We start from the raw sequence: 25231 nt of genomic DNA on the forward strand, positions 1-25231 counted from the left end.
TTCACTTCACTGGTACTTCATCCTAATATCCTGTTAAAGCCTGGGCTTTATTTTCTTGAACTGTAAATACAAATTTAATGTTTTGCTGCTACATGCTAGTGGGGGTATAGGGGTATAAACCTGACAACGCTACCTAGAGGTGGTGTGAAGTGTCTCAAGTGGGTGGCACACTCTGGAAAGCTTACAGTAAACATCTGACACAACTGAGCAGAGCCCTCATCTACACTAACACTGCCGCTGACCAGACATTTAGTGTGTTTTGTGCCTATTTGCTTTTTTATGCTTAAGTGAAGACCACCATTTGGTTTCTAACCAAAGATTTTGTTGGTCATTAGAGAGTGATGAAATACTAAATTACCCAGCTTCATCCGAGCATATCAGATTTGAACTGTATTCAAACATCATTTCAGCTAGCTGGCCTACACGGAGGGAGGGACAGAGCACAGGGAGAAAATGACAAAACGTACATGGTAGTAAACACAATGTCATGCATCAACGCAAAGTAGAGCTGCGCTACATCAACAGCTAAAGAAAATCAATTTTCTTAAACTCTTTAAGAGATTGCTAATTCCATGAATTTTCCAAGCCTGGAAAAATTGAATGACTTTTCTAGGTTTTCCATGACTGTGAGAACCCAAGGTGCCTGGTACTGGTCCAGCTTGTGAAAGGACTGTTTCACCAGTTCCACAGCTTCACCAACTGTAGAGACTACCCTGTGCTCTGGAGCGTCACCCGTAAGTGCTCCACATGGTGTATATGTCTAAACAATGATGTTTCTGACCGGAGAAAGCAATTTCCGAAACAGCTGCAATGGGAATGCTGGCTTGAAAAACTGACACTGTCTTGCTGGCTCAGATGGACAGACAGACAGTGTAAATTAAGTTGTCTGAAAGGAAAAATGACTGAATTATGCAAAACATGCCATGAAAGGAGTTTAATTGAAAAAAAAATGTAAAAAAAATCCTCTTAACATACAATGACCGTTGGGGGCTTTTATTTTGAAAATCAAGTATATTAATGAGCCTAGTCTATTTTTGAAGAAGGAAGGGTTAATCTACACAGAACAAATCAAGCCAGACAGGAAATCAGATACAGAGACATGTAGGGAATCTGGCGAATTTTCAAAATAAAACACCATGTTCAGACTCAAAATCATACAGCAATGAGCACAATTACAATTACAGACAAAAAAGAAACCATTTAACTACGGAGCCTGCTTACCCATGGTAGAAGCACAAAAATCAAGGGAAAATTACCAAATAAACACAATCTGACCTAGTCAAGGTTAAGAGGTTAAACTATGGAGGATGTATTTTGAAAAAAATAGCATTCCTTGTTAACATCCAGTGACAACCACTGTGTGTTTCATTTATTTATTTATTTTTATTTTATACAACACAGCTAATGTCTGTGAACGTTTATACTGGAAAAACTAGGTCCATCCAGTTTTAGTTTAATTTTTAACAATGTATTATATTTGAAAAGCTTTGAGTAAAATTTTCATCTTACAAGTAACTAATAACTATGGGACACTGATTGGACTGAACTTCTGTGGTTCCAGCACTATCACATAACTTGAAGTCTGGCAAGATTAATTTTTGGCTCACAAGATCTTGATTTCGCAAATCCAGCTGCTTTGCAAGGTGATCAAAAGTTACCACTGAGCTGAATCAAACCCTTGCTGAAAAAGTCTCAGTCAAACTGAGAAAACTATCAGAGGTATTGTGGAGAAAGTATTCAGTTTAGTTGGAATGACTTTTATTGCACAAGTGTTGACACAGTGTCTACTCTCTGTAGTGAACGTTAGGAGCTTTATCCTCCAAACAGATTTCATTTCATATTCACATTGGCTTCTATTCTGTCTGAGAGAAAGAAAACGAGTTCTAGAAATTGAACTTTTTTTTCCATTGAATACTGCCTCCCTTAAGTTTCCTTCTTTCTTTCTGTTTTTCACCGCTTTCATCCACGGATTACAAGGGTAGCAGGTTAACTCCTATATTCTTTGGTGTAGTATTTTGCTTTGTTGCACTTATTTATTGGTGAAGCTGATGAAACCAAGGACAAATTGCTTCTTGCCAAAAGAGGTGTTTCATTTTGCTGGAGGTAAGTACAGAACACACACGTTTGTCTCTGCAAACGACAGTAATGTTTTGCCCTTACTATTGCCTGGCATCAACAAAACCTCTGCACACAGGCGTGTCTGATATTTCTGCTTTCACATCAACATTAGTATTGCCAGAACAACATCCAAAATTTCCATTAAAAATTTGAAATGTGCACTCGTCAGACCTCAGCACACTTTTCTACTTTGCATCTGTCCATCTTAGTTTAGCTCAGGCCCTGAGAACTCATTTCTAGATGTTGTTAATATATGGCTTTCGCTCTTAACATGTATTTGTAGATGCAGTGAAGAACTGCATTTATTGACAATGGTTTTCCAAAGTGTTCCCAAGTCCATGTCCTAATATCCTTTGTACAATCCTGTCAGTTTTCAATGCAGTGCTGCCTCAGGGATCAAAGGTAACAGGTTCATGTTGGTTGTCGGTGTTGCCTCTTATGTGCAGATTTTTCCCTGGGTTATGGATTGTAGATGGTGAAATCCCTGAATTTCTCGCACTTGTGCATTGAGAAAGGCTCTTCCTGTTGATGTTTACTTGTTCAGATACTGCAGAGCATAATTTGCTGTAATTCCCCACTCATGTCCTCTTTTTATGTGTAATTCAAGCTGATAGGAGAAAGAAGGAATGGTTGCTGGCCACTGTATGCTGAGTGGGAGAAGAGTAAGGCACGGAAGGTTAAGGCACACTGCCTTGTTCTACACCAGACTTTGACGGATCAGGTTCTGGGAACCATGTCACACATGGTTCCCAGAAGACTTTAATGGTGGCTTTCTCATCTGAGAGGTCTTCAATATCATTCAAGTTGCACACCTGACCTGTCTTACATTCATCTGAAGCAGTTCTTTTTAGTCTTTTAATATTGTTTAATGACTCAAAGCCATATGACGTGGTCTATAATTGTCCTTCTGAAAAAACAAATACACCATTCTAAATGCAAGTAATAGCTTTCCACATACTAATACTTTTTAACAGAAAATAAATCTTTTCAGAGACGCCAGCAGCTTGGAACCGATCCTATATGCTGTCAGAGGATAGTGGTCTTTCAGTTCCTGACGCATGCAGAGGCTTGAACCTGTACCATGTTGTCAGCCTCTCAACGACAAGTGCAACTGCACCGCTGATGACCAAAATGTGATGTAGTTTGCAAAACTCAGGAAAGCCAGGCCATTCCCCAAAAGATGTCTGTGAAGATTCTCATTCATCCAGGTCATGGTCCTTTTAAGTGCTTCCAAAAGGCAACTGGACTTGCTTGTGGTTCTAGAAGACGTTTCATCTCTCATCTTCTTCAGTTCTAACTGACTGGTGGGAAGTCTCAGGTATTTATCCTCTTGCAGGATCATAGACCCGCCTAGTTATAATGTGAGTCGTTAAGGTCACATTGACCATGGGGGTAATGGGTCAATGGACTATAATGGGTGGGTCCTGGTGTGAATGGGTGAGTCGTTTACCCACCCGACCATCATATGAGTGAGTCATCAGGGTCACGAGTCCTGGTGTGAATGGCTGTTGAGCTGGGGAGGGAACTGAGGACTTCAATCATTCCATTTTCGGTACGTGACATCTTGCAAACACACTGTTGTGGGAAGATATGCAGTGTTCTGGTTTGTCAAATCTAAAAAATGTAAAACTTGGTGAGACCATGTGCTTCAAGGTTATCTGCACAATGACTACACTTCCTTTCAGATTTTCATTGAGGTGATCTACAGAATTGCCATGCCCTTCAAGAAGCTTTACATTGTTGAGCAGTGGAGCGAAAAAACTTCCAAAACCAAACTGACATCAGTACTTCTTCCCAAGAGTGACAGCTGAATGCAACAAGGATGTGATTGAAAGTGAGCTGGCCAACTGAGTAGAAGTTTTTTTATTCTTTTTTTTTTATTGGGGGTGGGGGGGCGGGTCTGTCTAAGGGGGTTAGCAGTCCCAAAATCATTATTATACAGTCAAATTAAATGTCTTGAAACTTGTTCCTGACAGATTGGATTGTCTTTATACTATTTTCAATCTGTAAAGGATGTGTATAACTCTAATACCTTTCCACCTGATGAATGAATTTAAAGTATTTTCTAAACAATCAGATTGACTTATTAAAACGCCTAACTGTTCTAGAAAAGGATCACAGATGAAAGATTTTCTATTTTTCCTGCAACACACACATACTCAACAGGTTTATCAAGCGTGGGCACCTTTCCGCATGCTTTTAACAAGAGATTGGCATTGCATGTGGGGTCCACAATTTCCTTAATAACAGATTGACTGTGGCCCCATTTCTATATAGAATCTTCTCAACAGCTTGTGATATATTTAGATTTTGAATTATATGCTGAATAGCCTTTCTAATAACACGCAAAATTATTTGCATACATAGTAATAATGATGCAAGTTCATCTTCTAGTAAAGCATCAAAGTTAGTGTTATCAGTCATATTGATGGTGTGTGCACATACAGTGTACATGCAATAAGGTGCCGATTTTTTTTTTCTTATTATTCATGCAAGTGCATAATAATAAGCTCTTTCACGTTTTTACTCACTTCCCTTATCAGTGTAATTCCCTGTGTGTTTGACCATCCCTAGTCAGTCACCCGCAGCACCATTCATGCTCTCAGTTATCTTTGCTCTGTGCATGCCCCTTTTGACAGTGTTATAGTGTCCCGCAATTTCAGCAAATCAGAAAATAAGAGTAGGTGATTTCTCTTTTGCTTTCAGTGTTATTACTAGTAGTATTATTGGGTAATAGAGAAGGATGGAAGCTATAAGAAGAATGCAGCTCTAAAGCACCACATGAGTGGCTTATACAGTTATGGTTACACTTGTAGTTTTATTAACCTCTATTAACCCTTACTGTTCCGACGGCCCGCCTGCAGGTTGTAGGAGCATTTCATAATCTTTATTTTTCTTTCCGTCTATGGACACGAACGTTATGTTTACGTTTCTACTGATCTTATACACTTTTAGAAAGCTGAGACTCTTGTGAAGCGCTTGATGCAAACTATTTCAAGATATAATCACAACATGAGGCACAACAAATAGCAACAGCAGAGAAACAGGCATTTATAAAAATTGTATTTGTATACAGTATATATATATATATATATATATATATATATATATATATATATATAAATTATAATGACTATTTTTTTTGGTCAGTGAATATATTGCATTACTCATTTTGCACCCTTATATCCTCACTTTAACCTTTTACACAGTTATGGGTGTGTCAGTCTTCTCTCAACATCATCAGTGTCATGACACACAAAATAGCGGCATCATTTATACTGACCCTTCTTTTTCCATTTAATTTTCCATTTAATTTGATTTCATGCGGTGCCACCTTCTTGTTCACACTTGTAGACTTTAACGCACCATGTTAACTGAGAGCTAAATGTGCACTGAAAGGAACCCTTGCTGGCACACTCCTGTGTGTCACACCAACAACAAACACATTACCAAGGTGACATTCACAAAACAGAATCACAGTTCAAGGCAAAACATGTGATGATGTACACAAACCAGGTTTGGCGTCGTGTGTTTCCATTTACATGCAGCACCCGAGGAGGGAGTGTCAGGCAGACGGCCCTGGACAGAAGTTGTAGTGCCTTTGCTTGGATTTTCCTTTTCTCTGTGTAGAGGTTCAGGGCAAGCATGAGTTACAGGACTGTGGTGATGTACATGGAGATCGGCTGCTTTGTGGTCTGTGTCTCTGGATGGATCCTGGTATGTTCCACCATGCCCACAGAGATCTGGACTTGGTCTGAGGTCGACAGCATAGTCTTGACCACTTCAAACTACTTCTCCAACCTGTGGAAGGACTGTATATCTGATTCAACTGGAGTATCTGACTGCAAGGGGATTCCATCGATGCTTGCACTGAACTGTAAGTAAAATGTATGTCAGCACAAGACATGGTAAGAAAACAAGACACTTATAATCTTATAATCTGTTCTTAACATTGTTTTGCTGTTCTTGGACAGGGGACATTCACATGTGCCGTGCTCTTATCATCATCTCCATTATCCTGTCCTTCTTTGCATCAGTTCTGGTCTTAGTGGGGATGAAGTGTACTAAGATTGGAGGAACAGAGATTGCCAATGCTAGAGTAACCTTTGCCGGAGGGATGAACTACCTTATTGGAGGTACGAAATTACGCTGAGAGCCATTTGAAAAAAGTCACATTGCAACAATACACATCTTAAAATTGATATGTGCTTATTATTTCAGGGATGTGTTCTATGGTTGCTTTCTCCTATTATGGAAACAAAATTAGAGCAGAGTTTCAGGACCCTAACTTCAGAGCTCAGAAGTATGTACAATTTTTAAGTGACACTGATAAAACATACAAGAGATTCACTTTTTTTCATGCATCAACTTTCGTCTGATGATTTTATGGAGTAAGAACTGTACGTTTATGTATCATACTTGTGTTTATTGCCAGGTTTGAAATAGGCGTTGGTGTCTTCATTGGCTGGGGAGGCTCCACCTTACTTGTTGTTGGAGGCCTTATTTACAGTATCTTTGCAGGGAGGGAAGGGTGCCACTCGAGGTAATATACTTCCGCTCTGTTTTTGTTTCCCAGCATGTCTATTATTTAACCCCATTCACTGACAGAAAAAAATAACCATTCATTTCTTGAATCTAAACCTCACAGCTCGAAAAGATTCCCCACCTACCAGTTCCCTGCTCCCTACACAGTTGTTGCAACGAAGAAGAGCATTGCGTCTTCATCTCGTACGGGGTCCAGTGAGAGCAGACAATCAAGGACCACCAGTGGCAGCAGAGTCAGCAGCGTCTCTGAGATCACCACTACAACCAAGACGTCAGCGATAAATGAATATGTGTGACCTCTTTTCAGGAGTGGAGAATATTCTGTGTTTCTATACGTTTTGACTTGTCATATTAGGAAAAGCACGCGTCCCGCCAATGACATTAATGATGGCTGTGTTCTAATCATGTGTCCAAGTAAGCTATGACTGTGTGACAGTGTGTAAACACGCACAATACTCTGAAACTGAAGCAGCTAAATGGAATGCAGCCATCATTCTTTTCATTGTTCACACCTGTGCTTTTCCTGCTGTGAGATGTCTACATTATCCTATGTGTGTGCTCTTTTTGTTTGCTTGTTCGTGTTTTAGGTGCACTAAATGCTCAACAAGGTCATTGTTGAACATCATTTACAGTTAGGCACTAGAGTGGACTCACAATGAATGCCTGCTTTGCTGATAGAAAATGAAACACATCATGGTGTGGATGATATCATAAAATAATTCAAAAGATCACTTAGGAGGACATGTGTTTATGAATTATGTTGTTTGTTGTTGTAGCCATGAATCATTTTTTGAGCATTATTTTATCTGAACATATTTTGATGCATCATGTTGTTGCTCTGACCTGAAGCACAAATTATTGATCCATATAGAAATGTGGATATAACTGTTTTATACATGAACACACTATTTACCACCGTCAGACGCTGTCGGGTGTTTTTCAAATTTGCAATAAAACAGAAATATTTATATTGATTCAAAACAGAAAGAATAAGTAATTGAAAAACAAGATTCTCACACCACAGTAATGGGATGAGTGAATGTAGGGATGCTCATGTGATTCACTGGAATCCTCCCGAACTGTACCAAGTCTTACAAGACCCATTCATGGGCTTAAGAAATGGTTTCCAAATGTTATAAGCCTCTAACAAAATCTCATTATACCACAAAGCCTCATTTGTCCCGAGGAAACACTCAAATATTCTGAACATTAAGAATACAACTGATAACTATTGGGTTAGAAAACAGATTTGTGAGAATGAATAGGCTACTTAAATTCACATTTCAAGATTAAATATTGCACTTACACTCTATAGCCTCAGTCTAATGAGCCAAGTTCCAAGCTAATTTGTATGGTGGTTTTATGACAAGATCAAAAAACATGTAAATGAATTACATGAAAAAGGCTTTAAACTATCAAATAACATAACACCTAGCTCTACCTGGACCATCATCAGGATTAAAGCAAATTTACTACAGCACTGTGCCTATGTTCACATACAAAACATATGATCAGTTTACATGTGTGCATCGTTATAGATAGCCAAACGTATATAAAGAAATTAACTACATATTAATAATACTGCTCACAATGTAATGCATCATTAATGATGATCCAATAATATGATAAGAACCCTGACAGAGGCCATTCTGTATCAGGAATACTTTTTACTTCTAAGACTTTTGCACTTTTACTTAAGTAAAATTCTAAATGTAAGTATTTTGCTAGTAATGGAGTATCTTTGCATTGTGGAATTGGTACTTTTACCAATCTGAATGTTTCTTCCATTTGTTTCCTAATGTCTCCTCCCAAATTTACCACTCTCATATGCACCATACATCACAGTACACTGTATTTAAATTTGACATTAAAAGTAGGCTGTGTTTAACTACCATATTCTTTCTAAAGAATTGTGAGACCTTTAGTGTTAAAGCAACATGCAAGAATTGGTATTTTGTGCAGTGTTGCACCCCTACAGTGTCTGAGTTTAATTAACTTTTACACCACTGCTGTACGCCGAACATCTAATACAGACACATAAGGTACCCTTTCACCCAGGAGACCGGAGATCCAAAAGTGAACTATGCCTAACCAATCTGCGACTGTCTCATTTAACCAAATGTTAGTAAGGCTTTCTGGCAGGAAAGCTTTGTGCGTTGCTGGGATGAGAACGCATTGGATGTCCAGAGCAGGTGCTCGGGCTGTCTAATATTGCCACAGACGGGTTTACATTGGAGTTAGGTGAAAGCCCAATGCATCTCATACACTAATTGGTACCATGTACCGTGGCTACCTGAGACAAGTATGTGACAGGCAAGAGTTATGCCTGATTTTTATCATGTTGAGATGTGAGAACCCCCTCTCATCTGCTGCACTGGTCAAAAGCAGTGCAGCATTTGAGACTCCACCTTGTTGAAGTTGGAGTAACATTACACAGAGCTTGCTGTTGTTCTTCATGCAACTTGCAATTTAGAAAGAATTGCTTGTGCCACGATCATGCGCTCATCTTTTCCTGTTTATCATTTAATGGACAATTGAAATTATTTGAGCCTGTGCAAAGCACACATTTTTTATCTGCTGGATTTGGATGCAGACAACATATCTTGCATCACATTTTGGTGCCTCATCATTAGCACATCTTGGAGCCACTTTCCGGGGATAAGTCTTTTCTTCTGCTAGGGATCAGTTTGACGTTCCTTTAGGTGGACCGCCAAAGTAGCCGCTTAATGTCTGTTGTTTTTTAGAGACATTATGTTACTTCATTGGGTCAAATGTGTTGACCATAAATGTGTGAAGGCCAGAAATCCATGGCCAATGCCAGCTGTTGTCTTCTTCTTTTGTCAACATTTGTGGTGTTCACGTCCATGTTTCATTACTGCCATCTGCTGGACTGTAACAGCTTCACAGTGCAAACTGTTGACAGTGTCCACCCAGTGATTCAATTCATGACACTGACTATTCTATAACCCAGACCCAGTCCAGTTGCTGCCTGATACGCAACCTGTTATCTGCACCCCTGCTCATTACCCTGGCCTGTTTCCAAGCTACTGTATCTGCTCGCTCATATTTCGCAGGAGTGCAGAGATTGTATGTTGGACAAAAACAGAATACTAGCCTCTTCTTAACTGAAGACCCGTAGTTGGTGGTGTGTGGCATCTGCAGTCCTACGCAGTGGTGCTGAGTATGTGGAATCTCTGAGAGGGAAAAATGTGGAAGCTCTGAGAGGGAAAAAGACTAAACAAATTGGTCATGAGGGCTGGCTCTGTCCTGGACTGCCCTCTGGAGACCATTGAGGAGGTGGGTGAGAGGAGGATGTTAGCCAAGCTCACATCAATCATGGACAGCCCCTCTCACATCCCTGCATGTGGGCCTTAAGTAGCTCCTTCAGCAACAAACTCTAGCGCTGGTCTTTCATTCCAGTGGCTGTCATACTGTCTAACAGTGTCCAGCATCATTTAACGTAGCACTGTGTTGATGTTGTTTCACATCCCAAAACTACTTTTTGCACCACTCCATTACTTGTGTCATGATATGCTAATATCCATTACATCTGTGCAACTTATCTTGTTCAATAATATATATTTTTACTGTGCAATAGCCCAAATACAGTGTAATGTATTATTCGTATTTTCCTCATCACAAGGCAATATTTTGATACATGATATAAGATACATAGCATGTATAGTTGATTTTAACTTTTTATTGTCTCCTTGTTCTACTTGTTTTTTTCTACCTCTTCTTTTCATTCATGCTGTTGTAACAAGTGAATTTCCAAGGCGTGGGATCAGTAAAGTCTTACCTTACCTTGTCTTAAAAGTGTACACATCACACTCGCACAGCACAATTTACTTAGTTCAGGAACAGGCGATCAGGGCACTAAGTGGGAATGAAAAAGGCGCCTTTGTCCCTATTGCAAGTCAGTTTAACATCGAAATTCTGAAGCTGCTATTTAAAAGCGTAATAGTTGCATGATGTTACTTTAACACAGTACTTTGTGATAACCTTTTACATGACTAGATGATATAAATACTTTCACCTCTTATTGCAAACGTACACACGCACGCACACACACACGCACACACACACACACACACACACACACACACAGATGATCGTCTTGTGCTGCCGTGGCTGCTCTCTGTTGAACCAGCAGAGGTGGGCGGGCTTTTCCAAACAATCCAGCCAATCACAGTCACCCACGACCGGACGGTTGAGCTCGCGGCTCTGCTGTGACTGGGAAAAGACAGGCAGTGCTGAACAGCAGTCAACACATGGGACCATTGAGCATTGGGGGAAACATTAGTTAAAAAAAACACCGGCTCTGAGGGACAAAACGCCAAAGGACCTGTCTGGTGCAAGTCTAACCATGGTTTCCATCGACCATGTAGCTCACAAGATACTGACTTACATCCCATATGTTCTTGTTTTGATTGATCTGAGATATGAAGGTAAGAAGCTCACTGTAACATAGCTAACGATACTTTAGTAGGCAAGCTAACGTTAATGACAGCTACTGTGCACTTAACGTTACCATTACGTAGAGTTAAGTAAGAACTTTGACCATGGTTCACACACCCTGCTTTCAGTTAAAGTAACGTTTTGTTGCTAATGTCAGTGGTAATGTTAGCTAGAAAAACTGATAACTGTTGACTCACTTAACGTTAAGCTAGCTAATCAGTTACATCGAGGCAACCCATCTTTAGCATATCTGTTAAAGTCACCCGTTTGATTGCGCTTACAGGTAAAAACTCACTAACCTAGCTAACAATTTATTTAATGAACTAAGGAAGTTGACGCTCGTATCTTTGGTGTAAGCTACTCTGACGTAAACTTAAGACACAGTATGACAGCTAGCTTACATGTCAAAGTGATCTCTCGAACTCAACTTTACTGGTTTGATTGACATGCTAACCTTACCTTCTGTCACTGGTCAGTAATTAACGCAAGTAAATTAAAAATGAGTACTGTGCTGTGGTAGCCTGGCTGAATATGCTCAGTGTTATGGTGGAATACATCAGTAACGTTGTTGTGTATGTTTTCCAGGAGTGAAATGTGGCAGGGATGGGAGTGTGGACAACCATATGGAGATGGGGAAGAAACTGCTCGCTGCTGGCCAGCTAGCCGATGCCCTCTCTCATTTCCATGCTGCTGTGGGTGAGTGACAGAAACATGCCTTGTTTTTACTGTAGGAAGTATAATTTTTTACTTTGTGTAGCAATCTTCTCTTTGTCCTTTCGTCAGACGGAGATCCCAAGAACTACATGGCCTACTACAGGAGAGCTACAGTTTTCCTCGCAATGGGGAAGTCAAAGTCTGCACTGCCAGATTTGAGCAAAGTCATTGAGCTCAAACCAGACTTCACATCTGTGAGTTTTTGTTTTTGCACCACTTGTTTTGAAATAATTTACTTAAATAATTTGTTTAACATATAGTTGAATTATTTCGGGCTTCAGCTAACAACTATTTTCATCCTCATATAACCTGTTGATTATATTCTTGATTAATCGATTAGTTGTGTGGTCTCTAAAATGTGGAAAAATTGTGCAAAATGTCGATTACTGCTTCATCAAATATCTTGTTTTGTCCACAACCCAAAGATATTCAGATTAGTCATAGAGGAGTAAAAAAAAAAACCCACAAAATATTCATATTTAAGAAAATGGAATCAGAGAACTTTCTCAATTACTTAAACCGTTTAATCAATTACCAAAATAGTTAGTGATTTATATTAATAGTTGACAACTAGTTAATTAATTGTTGCAGTTCTTTAGTTGTTTAATAATTTATTTGATCATTTAAATTGTAATTCAGTTTATTTGCGTACAGTTTTATGTCACACTGCACACTTAAACTATACAGCTGGCAGTATTCTGTGAGAGACATATTTATGCAAATTATTGGAAGAGGACGCTATACGTGTGTATATATAGTATATGTGCAAGATTTATAGTTTAAATCAACTCCAGGCACAAATTGTGCTTGGAAAAAGGTTAGTTATGTCAGCTGTGTTGATAAGTTTATATTTGCAGTCTTATGAAAAACAAGTTCTTTCTCCCTTTCTTAATAGGCACGACTTCAGAGAGGAAATCTCCTTCTTAAGCAGGGGAGGCTAGATGAAGCAGAGAGTGACTTTAAGAAGGTGGTAAGTATAGTAATGTCAGGTTGAAACTCTACAGCAGCAAGACTGAAGAAAACACTGTTTTGTTAAATAAGCAGATTTCACCAGGAGGTGTCAGTGTTGATCTATAGTCTGGTGTTGTAGTGAAACTAAACTCAAGCATGAAAAATAAGGGTAATAGTTTAACTTGCTAACAGCTTAATTGTTGTGAAGGGTATTAATGTTCTTCTATGAGGTGTGCGCACTTCACTATACTGTATTGTTATAGTATATTGTTATTGATGGGATGAATGGACTTATTAAAACTCTTTGACGCCAAGTTGCATGGAAGATCAAAACAGATGCACTTAGTCTACGAAAGACCTTTGAGAGCACTGAAACCCTGCATTTGTAAGCCCTTTCACAAGATGTAGATGATGATTAAATTGGCGGTGAACTCTCATTTGGGCCTTCAGGGATCATTTTTAGGTGCTCGTTAAGGATTAAGACAGTAGCTCACCAATGCCTTTTCCATTAAAATGACCATTTTACAGTGAAGTTTCACAACACCCCCAGAAGACACAAATGCCCTTGTTATATGTAGTATTAATTCTTAGATTCCATCTAAAGCTGCCGTATTCTCAAGTGAGGAAGTTCCTCTTCAATATGGGAATAGGATGTGAATCTCAGACGCTGTCACAAGGCATGTGGCCTGCTTTGACCATTAATTCCTTGTCTTTACATTTCCCTTTATTAAAGACACAGTTAACCAATCAACTTAAGATTAGCTTGTATTTCTGTTTGGCAAGCTGTAATGTAAAACCTCAGGTTGCAAATATGAAAGGATGCAATGCATGCTGCTAAACTGTATGATTAGTGGTTTTTTTTTTTTTTAAATAAGAGTTAAACAGTCACTTTCTGTGAGTGTCTTAAGGAGTAGAATTTTAATGGAAATCAGGTGTGATGCCTCCTCCTTCAAGACGAATAGCCACATTCCCAGCAGAAGCCAACAGGCACCTGAGCTTGTGCAGTTTTATGGGGACAACACTTTGCTGGTGTAATGTCAGGGGATCTTGGCAGAGGTGCACACTGTCCTACTGCTTCAGCAGTCTACAATGGTGGCCTAGCACAATGCATCACAGTTATGCATTACGCTCTTTCCTAAGCTGAGCTCGCAGGAAACACTTACAGGGTACCCAGGTCCATTTGTAAATGATGTGTCATTAGCTGAGATTGCTCTTGTGAATATGATGGCCGCTATGATGAGGATGATTAGAATGTAATGGGTTTAGAGAATCGTAAGTACTGCTACTGCTGTGATAGGCAATGCTTTCAAGAGGCAATGTTGGCACAAGAACCTCTTCAGAAATATAAGCTCTCATACTGGAATGTGTTTGGGAAGGACCCAGATTTTCTCACCTCATATTCCATACTCTGTCCTGTGCTTCAGTCCTTTATCAGTTATACTGTTTTAATCATGACTTTGAGTATGCAATGTAATGCCCTGCCTTGTGATGTTCCAGCTGAAGTCGAACCATAACAACAAAGAGGAGAGGGAAGCCCAGAGTCAGCTGACAAAGTCAGATGAAATTCAGCGGCTGGTGACTCAGGCACGCAGCAGCTTCAACAGCCAGGATTATGTGACAGCTGCTGCCCAGCTTGACACTATCATTGAGGTAAGATACCTACCTTGTCGGCATTGCCTAATTTTCCTGCAAGTATGATATTGTCCATGCTATTTTCAGTGCAGGGCTTACAGAACATTGTGTTCACAGTACACAGTTCTGTATAAGTTATTTTTCACTTGTTACAGACTTGCATTTGGGATGTGACCTCTCGTGAAATGCGAGCTGAGTGTTTTATTCAAATGGGAGAGATGGGGAAGGCCATCAGTGACCTTAAAGCTGCATCCAAATTGAAGAGTGACAATACCCAGGCTTTCTACAAACTCAGCACCATCTACTATAGTCTTGGAGACCATGAGATGTCCCTCAGGTAAGTACAGACTGTTTACAGACTGCTTTCTCTGAGGAAGCTCACATACTGTGTAATTTTCAGATGCTGTGACAAGTACCAGCATTCAACAAAGTGCCACTTTTCTACATTGACATTATGTATTCAAACATACATATGTTTTTTGTAAAGTGATAGATTGAAGCTCTGCTTCATGTCAGAGCAGTGCTGTAGAATAACAGAGGATGGCTCATAAACAGGGGTGCACATAAGTGGTATGCATGCGTGACAAAAAGCAGAAACGTCGAACATCAGTTGTTTGAAAGTCCTACGCCTTTGCGTACTATGCCTCCATGAGATGAGACACATTGTGTCTGTGTCCAACAACAAACAACTTACCTCAGACTTCCTTGGACTGATTGAGTTGCATGCTAACCAAACTGCACAGGCCATAACGGATGGACTTTTGAAGCCCTTCTATGATGTCCGCTTGAATGACTCGAGTTGGTTGCCATATACACAGTCAGGGCCGCTGTCAACATTGGTATGTACAGCAGCCTTTTTTTACGAAACCAGTGCATTGCACACACCCTCAAGAACTGCAAAAAATCAGCTGATCACAAGGTTCCATGCTGTAAGACATTTATTCATTCCAATGTCAGGCTATCGCAGTTTTACTTAAGACTGCCATGCTGAAGGAGTTGTGTGAAGAGTATGGAATCTCCTTTTTGAAAGTGGGGAAGTTTCACAATATCAGATCATCTGCATGGAGGCACGAAAGACTGTTGAAAATATCAAGGTCATTGCTTACCATTCAAGTGAACCTTGCTACAAGTGAAAAAGAGTGACCTGCAGCATATCTGCACAGAGCGCTTTCACTGTTTTCTGGCCAACATGTTTGTCACTGGCAACACTTTGAAGCCCACATCCAATAGGTTTCAGAAGAAAAGGTGGACCATTGGAGAATGTAAAGATGAACTCATCGTGGCCTTTGCACAGTTCACACTTTTGCTTGATGCTGAGGGCCAAAGGACACACTGTGTTTGTAATGCTGATGCTGACAGGGACGAGACACATCCACTCAGGGTTTAATTGAGGAGTTTGAAATCAGATGTAAATCCCTCAAGTCATGTCATTTTTTTTTCTTTCAGTTTTCAGCATTGCCTCAGGAAATGCACCATTCCTCAATAGTAGTACATCTTATAACTAGACAGAGACTGTGAGAGAATGGATGCGCTTAAAGCAAGCATGAAAACTCTGTACTTCTCTGTGTATGACTTGGTTCAAATAGCAAATACAAGCAATCTAGAAATTAGCAAAGTGGTTAAATTGCCTTTGAGCAGTTCAGCATGTGAGAGGGGATTTTCACATCTCAGCATAATAAAAACCAAGGTGGGAGGTGTGTCTTCATCATCCACCATGCAGGAAGCTGAAGTGGAGAACAGTGAAAGAGACACTGAGGACAGCGAGAAAGATTGTGTTTATTATTTACATATGGGGCAGGTACCAAACAGCATCTCCTGATACACACCTGAGTCCCTCACTGAAGTTTGTTCATTATTGAGACTATTGTCTCTGAACCTGAGGGTCATTTTTGTTTTGATGACACCTCCAGTGTCAGTCATCACGAAGACACTGACCACTCTTGTGCACTACGGATTCAAACAGTACCTATCTTGCCACTTTGAACAGCTGTAAGTTGAACCAGGCTGCTTTGAAAAGTTACATTAAAACTATTATTTTCAGTTTGTTCATAGCTGGCACACACTACTAGTTGGCATTTAGCTTATTATTATTTGCATATGTACCTAAACAAGCCAATCCTAAACATGGGAAAAACAGTGACTGTAATCTGGCAAGCAATAAAAGGTAAGAAAACATCCGGAGGAACCGTATGATACATAACGGGATAGCTGTGTATCAACAATACCAACTACAGCTTAAAAAATGACTACATAGTTAAAATCAAGTGTTTTCACTGCTGGACTGCTATGTATTATTTTAAGGTATTCCTTTTTTTTTGTCCACGCTCTGTAAGTTGGCAGTATAGCATGTACATCATGTTATATGGCTAGTTAGCCTGTTCTCACCTTCCTCCTCCTCTCACCTGATCTGCAGTGAGGTGCGTGAGTGCCTGAAGCTTGACCCTGATCACAAGCAGTGCTACAGCCATTACAAGCAGGTCAAAAAGCTCAACAAACAGATCCAGTCTGCAGAGGAACTCATGCAAGAGCAGAGGTATGTATGTGTCCGAGTGTGTGTGTGTGCTCAGGGATCTGTATATCCCTGTAAAAATAAACAATATCCCCTCTGAATACCATGGATTGCATCAGCTGTAGAATGACAGCTTCCTTCCCTCAAGCACTCCGACTTTCTGGCCGTACAAACAGGCATGCAAATCCCATCTTAATGTGAATGGATGTCACATCATACTTGACATACATAACATGTCATATTGACAAGACTAAACCGAGCGAGAAACAAGAGTTGCGTGACGTTTGTGGGTGCAATGTTGCATTCTCCTCTATCGACAGTGTCACATTGTTGCTCCAACACCTACCTGCCTCCTGCTCTTTTAGGTACGAAGATGCAGTGAGCAAATACGAGGCAGTGATGAAGACTGAGCCCAACGTGCACCCATTCTCTCTGCTTGCCAAAGAGCGCATCTGCCACGCGCTGGCAGAGGTAAGACCTCTTACTGCTGCCATGAGATGTATTAAGTCACTCTTTTACTTCATTAAACAATACATCCAAGCAGTGCGTTTTCTTTGTGTCGTGACCAGAGCCAGCAGGCTAGCAGAGCTGTCTCGGTGTGTAGCGAAGTCCTCCAGTCGTCCCCCGAGAACGTTAACGTGCTTAAGGACAGAGCTGAGGCCTACATCCAAGAGGAACAGTATGAGGAAGGTAAGCCTGTCGGATGTAGCTGTATGTGTTAAGATTGATTTCTTTTTCAGGTTGACGGTCTGTTGAGTTTGCCAGTCTTCACTGGGAATTTGTTCATTTTAGTGGAGAAAGTCCAGGGCCACTGTGTGTTTTTGTTGAAGATGGACTGAATACTGTATATAGTTCTTTGGAAACATGGTATACAGATTTATTAACACACACATCTAACTATCTAAACCATTTCATCTATCTGTTAATCTACCTAAATGTCTAAACCATTTAATTGAGGTTGCTGAAATCTTCACACCAGTTTATTAGAGATACCGAGCTGAAACTAATGCAGTCGTGAAATATAACTCTACGGTCACCAAGGTTTTAATGTTCGACTTTTGTTTAAAACTACTGTATGTTCATTTCGGAGGCTGCAGTTTGTGACGCTGTTGAATTGCATTACATTAAACAGGTCAGTGTTTCTGCTATTTGGCCCACCCTCATCCATACAAATCAGGTGTTAGAACTTTTACTGTACTGGTGTCATGGCAGGAGTCGAACACAAGGGGCCCTTGTAACACTACATAAAAAAAAACATAGTGAAATAAAGTCCAATTATTAATGACACGTCACACTATCTGATTATTGTATTTGTTGTAATGTGTTTATGTCACCTGGAAAAAGTAAATGTGATTTTAATGTGAACGTCAATGTGATCGTTACTGTCAGAAAAGGGGATGCTTACATCCAAGTAAATTCTGCCTCATTTATCACAATCTTTCTGTTCATCACCAAATCCATTTTGACTCTGAATTTAAATAAGCACAAAAAAGACTAAATGTAGATAAATCCAGCTAGGGTGTCCATGTCTAATTTGGTTATGGCATATAACTACTATGTCTAAAGCCTGAAACAGACAAACGTCATCCGGTTGAGCGCTTATCCCACACAGTATAATTAGAATTAGGTGTAGAGCACAGTGTGTTAGAGATAAATATAGCCTGTGAGATGAAGAGCTGTCCCGCACTGCTGCCTAAAATGAGACAGAATTTCTTGTTTATCAAGAAAGGTCGGTGTTTATAGCAGAAAAGGTCCCTGATAGGTAACAAAAACGCACACACAGCACTTCCTGTCTCCATGAAGCCTTTGCTGACTGAGGGGGGATTAGGCTGAAACATGTTCTCATCTATCTGTTGTCAGATTGCAGAGAGTCCAGTGAAGACGGTTTGACTCCCAGCCGTCATTTTACCCATCACCTGACGTTCTGCTACCACTGTGCAAACAACCAGTGGATATTTTTATCTAAATCCCTGCGTACATTTTATGTTTATCTGTCGGTTATCAGCATGCCACCCATCTCTGTGGTTTTGTGAACCGTGGTTCCTATAGAACCATTTTCACGCCAGCTGCTCAGTGTATTAAAGCAAGAAACTCTCACAAAATCATGAGTCGAATACTACCCAAAAACACAAAATTTTGCAAAATTTAGAATCCAATGAAAACAAATTACAAAGATACGGTGAAAAACCAAGTAATGTGAGAGCAGCTGCCCGATGGACAAAAAGGCAGAAGGACAAAATGTAAGGATGTCAAGGGGTGTCGTCCCTTGAATTTGAATGAATGAATGTTTAATACCACAAACGTTATAGATTTCTCGAGAAACATCGTGCAAAGGAACGGGGCAACATTGTAAAAGAAGAAAACCTACCTGTAGTGTTGAAAAATTTGACATCTCAAAGTTGACAGTGTAAGAAGTCTAGAGACAGCAGCTTTAAAGGAAAAACAAAAAGTATAGGGGTGGTATCAGTACTGGCAGATGTTCAATGTTGGGCAGGTTCCTTTCATTTTCTTCACAATTTCCATGAAACTTTGAGCTGTTTCAACTCAGGCTTCAACATCCATATTGATTTGCACTTCATAAACTAGAAAATTGTAAAGTAATGACTCATAACCAACCAGTGTGATGCCCAAAAAGCTAGAGATTTTTTGTAGTTGTTTTTCAGCAGCCTGCTGCTAGTTGTAGCTTGAATCAAGGGAACTGCAGTGGATCTGTTGTGTGTGTGTGTATGACCACAGTTTGACAGTGCGTGTCATTCAAGTCAGGGACTGCAGATGAAACAACATTTTTACCTCACACCTGACACTTTCAGATGGCTGTACAGGCACTTATTCAGCTAAAAGGAAAGGCTGTCATACAGAACAGGCTTGCTGCTGTAGGGTCACCATATCATCCTGGAAAGACAAAAGTTTTTGCCACGCAATTAAATATGTCTAATAGTTAATCAGTGTGAATAAAAAAAGTTTGTTTGAGAGGCACAGTGTGAGTCACCAAAATGGCAAACTGGCACAGGCGAGGAAACGACCTCAGTGTGCATCAAGAAACGGCATTTTTTCAGCGCAGAGCTGCACTTTCTGCAGGGGCTGAAAATAAAGCCCTCCGGCTGACTTATCTGGTGGTGAAGTGCTCGAAAAAGTAAAACTTTATCCCATGTTGATAGATTTTTAGAGAACAGTCAAAAGCTAACGTTTGGTGCTCTCCAGGAACAAGCTGGAATGGATTTTCATTCGTTCATGTCCACTTGAGATTTAGGGAGACAAGTGATGTTTAATTTTTGCTTCACCTCAGCTAATAGTTCATAGATATATTAGATGTTTAAGTTAACACACGCAAAGAAAATAGCAGCCATAAGGAAAGCCTGGGCTTTATCCACAATGTTCCAAGTTGTGGTGTACAACCCAAAAATTTGGTGTTTAGTTTTATTTTAGATGAGAGGAAAAAACAATTCCCCAACACGCTATATTCAAAAAGAAAACAAAAACTGACACAAACAACCAAGTAAACCCACAATTAACATCACCGTCGCTCCAGGCAGGTCAGCTCCAGAGCACTGAAATCACAAAGATCCTGCAGCCGCTGAGCTGAGCTGAGGCTGCGCATGTTGTCACTAACATGGCATGAACCCATCAGCAGGTGGGAAGGCCAAACCTCATGAGGGCTTTTAAACTGTCAGGACCCATGGGTGTTAAATTCACTTCAGTACACCTCACAGGGTAAACAAGCTTCAAAGCACCCTAACGTGTGCACACAAACAGCCTGAAGCTGCTGCAACGTGATCTGAAGGTGATGGGGCTTACTTAATGAATTAAGTGCTTCATTTAATAGTACAAGATCAGGCGTTTTACAAATGGATCATTGTACTGAGAACACTTGTAAATACCTCACTAAGTGCAGTTTTTTGTCTTTCAAAATATGTGACAACATGTCAGATATAGTAGCCTAATTGATTTTAATCTATGTTAGCACACAGACGGTATAATAAGTAGCCGGGGCTTCCTGCTCTGAAAAGTGAAGCCAATACGGAAGTGACTTAAACTTGCATTGTCTGTAATGGCCAGCAGGGGGCGACTCCACTGGTGGCAAAAAGAAGTCCTATTGTATGTAAGCTTAAAAGAAAATGACCCTACTTCTCACTTGATTTCATGACCTCAGTAAACAGTTTCCCAATGAGTTTATGGTCTCAATGGCTTATTTGAAGTCCTCATGTGGTCCCGTTTAAAGTAAAATAGACGATAAAGCAGGTTATGCTTTAAGTCGCTACCACGGCGTGTCCTTAGGTTCTTAGTCAGATCCAATCAGCATAGAGGCGTAGCAATGCATATCCTCCCCAGCTTCACCCTCTCGTCCAAATACGGTCATGTCCAGCGCCAAACAACAACAACAACAACAAAAAAAAAACAACACGGCAACATATGTAATGCCAAATTTTAGGCAAAATGCAGTCCACATACCAATAGGTGATGTCACGGTGACTATGTCTACTCCTTGTTATCCAGTTTGTGGTCAGCCCAGACGTCCACGGTTCCTTTTGGATGACCTGTAATCACTTTTCACAATTTTGAGACAAAACATCTGATAAACTGACATTCCCATCAGCCTCAGCTGTGCTGTTAGCGTGCTAACACACTAAACTAAGACAGTGAGCATTGTAATCATTATACCTGCTGAGCATCAGCATGTTGGCATTGTCATTGCGAGCATGTCAGCAAGACTTTTAGTCTTTCTCTTTTAACAATGGGATGCTCACACAAAAAAAAAAATCACAAAAATCATTTGGATATGAATCGAAACTCAGCCACAAACCACAGCAAACATGTCTCATCTTTATTGCTGTAATGTTTGATTGTATTAGTGAAGATGTCTGAAAATATCAAGCAGTGGAGAATCAAGAAACCGGATACAGACGTGACTCACAGCAGTGCCGGTGTGACGATGAGGAAACTAAGGCACAGATTGAAAAATATTATTATACATACAATTATTGTTAGCTGATTGTGAAGGAAAAATGCTGAATTTGGTCTACTGAACGCTGCCTGATGCCACCTCAACTCTGAGGGATGCTTCCAGTGATCAGTCCTTTATCCTAGCTGGGTTTGGCTCTCCATACCTAAAACAAGGAACTATGCTTGTTGAAGTTCCCCAGCTCATGTAGTAAGTGTCTTCAGGTCACCGTCCACACATTCCTATAACAGGAGACAGTCTACCCCGCAATGTCTGGAGGACAGCACAGCTCATCAACTATGCCCTTGGTCGCCTCAGCAACGGAGCTTCTCTCCCGATCCAAAGGCAGCCAGTTTCCCTAAAGAACCAAACAGCTGCATTGTACTCCAGCAGAGCAAAACAGACTCTCCCTTCACCTGGATCCTTAGCTGGCCTGAAGACGACCCCTTTGTCTGACCATGACTCTGAGGCCCCCACTAGGTGTAGTCAAGCGACAGAAAATTCCATCACACTGATCCACGTAATTTTTGGTGTCTTTTGTTTGGTTCATTATCTAATCGGAGGCTCAGAGACATAACATTACCCTGTGGCATAAAAGGATTCGCTGCTTTGCTCACAGACAATTTAACACAAGCATGTCTGCCGCAACAAAGAAGCCTGTGGGTTTTTTCCATTGAAGGACTGTCTTTAAATACTGTACTTCACCTGCCATTAGCTGCCGTGGATGAGTAAGCAATACTGACTCTGTACTGCATTTTTATTTTCCAGCTATTAAGGACTACGAGACTGCAGCAAAACACAGTGAGAATGACCGTCAGATAAAAGAAGGCCTGGAGAGAGCTCAACGACTTCTCAAACAGTCTCAGAGGAGGGATTATTATAAGATCCTGGGAGTGAAGAGGTGGGAACTGATACCTTTTGGGTGATTCTTTGGATTTATTTAGGTGTGGTTCAGATAGGGAATTTTCTAGATTCTTCAGGCAAAATCGATAAGAATTGAGTATTTCTTTAGACATGTGTTGCTTTAAAAGATTACCAGTGAGCAATTGATTGTTGCTTTCAGAGTGTGTTGAACATGCAGTACTCCACTAAAAGAGACCACAATATTTATCACTTTTGAGCATTGTTGTGTTAAAGAAGCACTATTGACACTTCAAAGCAAAATGCATTTTAAGGCTATAAAAGCAGCCTTAGTTCTAAACAGGAATGGTTTTTCACAGACAATGTGGTAACCCTGACACTTAGATGAGTGTTATTTGATTCATTTTATGTTCAAAAGAAGCGAAGGGAAGCGTTTGTTAATTTGAATAAATCTGCTGACAATACTCTCTCTCTCCCCTGTCACAGGACTGCCCAGAAAAAGGAGATTATCAGAGCCTACAGGAAACTGGCACAGCAGTGGCATCCAGACAACTTCCAGGATCCAGAGGAAAAGAAGAAGGCTGAGAAGAAGTTCATAGACATTGCTCAGGCTAAAGAGGTTCTCACAGATCCAGGTAAGAAGTGTGCGGTCTGCAGAGTCAGTGGAAAGTTGTTACTGCCAGTCTCACAGTAAATGTCAGGCCTCTGCGGGGCTGCTGTGAACAGCTTGCTATTTTGTCCAAGGAGCTTGAGACCTTCATTATTTTACTGGGCAGCATTTTTATTTCAGTAAAAAGGTTTTATCCAAACCATCTTACAGAACCACACTGTAGTGTGCATCGTGTAGTTTAAGAATTATGTTAGTTCTGTTCACATGTTGCATCTCATCACTGTTGACTGTGTCTTAGTTCCTCCAGGAACTTCCTACTACTATTCCTACAATAGCTGCTAAAATCAGGCCAAACAAAAGACTGTTAGGAAATTTTATAATTCAGATAAGTCCTGTATGTTACCTCTTGAGAGACTTTTTTTCTCCCTTTCCTTCCTTCTTACTGAAAAATGGGAAAAGGTTTTTTCAACAGTGTTTCCAGAAAGTGTCTTATCATTTTTGGGCAACAATGAAATAAAGCTAATTTTAATTCCTGCAGCAATTAATTTCTAATGCAAAAGCTGTACATGAAGATATATTAAGTTGTTCGCTACTAACACGCCATCTGTTTTCTTCAGAGATGAGAACAAAGTTCGACCACGGGGAGGACCCCATGGATCCAGAGAGCCAGCAGAGTCATCGTCATCATAACTTCCACGGAGGCTTCAACAACTTCCAGGGTTTCAATCCATTTGGCTCTGGACCCTTCAACTTTAAATTCAACTTCAACTGAGGAGGCTCAGATCCAGCAGAGCTGGACTGGATTTTTGCATTTTCCTCCCTATTTAAAAGGGGGATCACCGGCATGAGGGATGTCAGTGCATTCCGATAAGTCTCACAGAAATGTGGAGCGAATTGTGACTTTAATTCAGTGACTTTAATTAAAGATGCATCTTTTGTTGTTGAATAATACAACTTTGAATTCCGTTTGGGGACGGTCTGTTGCTGTGCTAACAAATATTTGCCATGTGTGAAGCAGCTTTTATCTGTCAAGTGTAAGGGGTTAATTCTGACGTTTGCATCTTTTCCATGTATTTACACTCTACAATTCACATCCATTCGTAAGATTAAATTTGTACATAGGTACAGTGCTATTTTTATATGAATGGAGTTTTTCTGAACTGTAAATAAAGAACTATTTATGTACAATAGATTGAACTGAAGGGCAAGAGTACTGCTGTACGGGCAGGCTGGAGAGTGACTTCGCTGGATTCACAGACTGAAGCTAGTTTTGAGAAATGACATTTAGAAACAGTGCCTCATCATAACATCTAACCTTTCTCTAATTGCAACCATCTTAACTTCTTTTCATCCCTGGAAATGCATTTTCACACAGTGAAATGGTTTATGGTGTGGAACAAATTACAGTGGAAGGAAAATCCCTTCACTGTAGACCTTTCAGTGTATGAATCACACATCCACGGACCACACTGGGGGACAGAATTCACAAACAGCTTTTCTAATGATGGTTTTGTAGCAAAGATTTATTTTTTCCTCCAGACAGTAATATAAACATGTCTATTTGACACAGCACAGTGAAAGATGGGTGCCCTGAGAGCAGACTTCCTGCACCCATTTTTATTGACTTTTTTAAGACAGAAAAAAAAAACTACTGTTGGCTTCAGTTGAGCAGCAACACCCATCCTATTCCTGAGACATAACACTGGTCCATTGCGGAAGTCAAATACTGAGGAATTCCACCTAAAACTTGAATTTGGGAAAGCTGGACGTACATAAGCTGTAAACATACTGTAATAAGTTAAAATCCTATATTTTACCCAAAAATCATGACCTTTAGTGTGCAAATGAGGATTCTTTGATCCATAACTTGGCAATAATGAGGTCTACAGTCAGA

The 25231-nt window shown here is 40.2% G+C and overlaps 2 protein-coding genes across 3 annotated transcripts; both read left to right on the forward strand.

The window, feature by feature from the left end:
• The first annotated feature begins 5661 nt into the window (after nt 1-5661).
• On the forward strand, nt 5662-8591 carry LOC121615792 (claudin-10-like). 2 transcript variants are annotated; one of them, XM_041950227.1, is made up of 5 exons: nt 5662-5995; nt 6156-6254; nt 6340-6421; nt 6554-6661; nt 6767-8591. In XM_041950227.1, exons 1-5 carry the CDS (start codon nt 5764-5766, stop codon nt 6957-6959), a joined length of 714 nt encoding a protein of 237 aa, XP_041806161.1. In that variant the 5' UTR covers nt 5662-5763; the 3' UTR covers nt 6960-8591. The 2 variants fall into 2 exon arrangements, with proteins under 2 accessions (XP_041806161.1, XP_041806162.1); XM_041950228.1 differs by having other exon boundaries at nt 5740-5995; nt 6093-6254; nt 6767-8570.
• A 2328-nt stretch (nt 8592-10919) lies between these two features.
• dnajc3a (DnaJ (Hsp40) homolog, subfamily C, member 3a) lies at nt 10920-24494 on the forward strand. The gene is made up of 12 exons (XM_041950943.1): nt 10920-11111; nt 11707-11817; nt 11905-12029; nt 12731-12805; nt 14284-14436; nt 14574-14755; nt 16832-16951; nt 17293-17398; nt 17497-17617; nt 22635-22767; nt 23214-23362; nt 23955-24494. The coding sequence occupies exons 1-12, from the start codon at nt 11030-11032 to the stop codon at nt 24107-24109; spliced, it is 1512 nt and encodes a 503-aa protein (XP_041806877.1). The 5' UTR covers nt 10920-11029; the 3' UTR covers nt 24110-24494.
• Nucleotides 24495-25231: the final 737 nt, after the last annotated feature.

The sequence above is a fragment of the Chelmon rostratus genome, chromosome 13 (assembly GCF_017976325.1).
Source record: "Chelmon rostratus isolate fCheRos1 chromosome 13, fCheRos1.pri, whole genome shotgun sequence".
Classification (NCBI taxonomy): domain Eukaryota; kingdom Metazoa; phylum Chordata; class Actinopteri; order Chaetodontiformes; family Chaetodontidae; genus Chelmon; species Chelmon rostratus.

Excerpts from the sequence above, each read along its gene's own strand:
- LOC121615792 (XM_041950228.1), top strand. The coding sequence starts at position 5,764 with ATGAGTTACAGGACTGTGGTGATGTACATGGAGATCGGCTGCTTTGTG. Across the intron at positions 6,422-6,553 it reads CCTAACTTCAGAGCTCAGAA|GTTTGAAATAGGCGTTGGTG; the intron begins GTATGTACAATT and ends GTTTATTGCCAG. Across the intron at positions 6,662-6,766 it reads AGGGAAGGGTGCCACTCGAG|CTCGAAAAGATTCCCCACCT; the intron begins GTAATATACTTC and ends TAAACCTCACAG.
- dnajc3a (XM_041950943.1), top strand. The coding sequence starts at position 11,030 with ATGGTTTCCATCGACCATGTAGCTCACAAGATACTGACTTACATCCCA. Across the intron at positions 17,399-17,496 it reads TCTGCCACGCGCTGGCAGAG|AGCCAGCAGGCTAGCAGAGC; the intron begins GTAAGACCTCTT and ends TGTCGTGACCAG. Across the intron at positions 17,618-22,634 it reads AGAGGAACAGTATGAGGAAG|CTATTAAGGACTACGAGACT; the intron begins GTAAGCCTGTCG and ends TTTATTTTCCAG.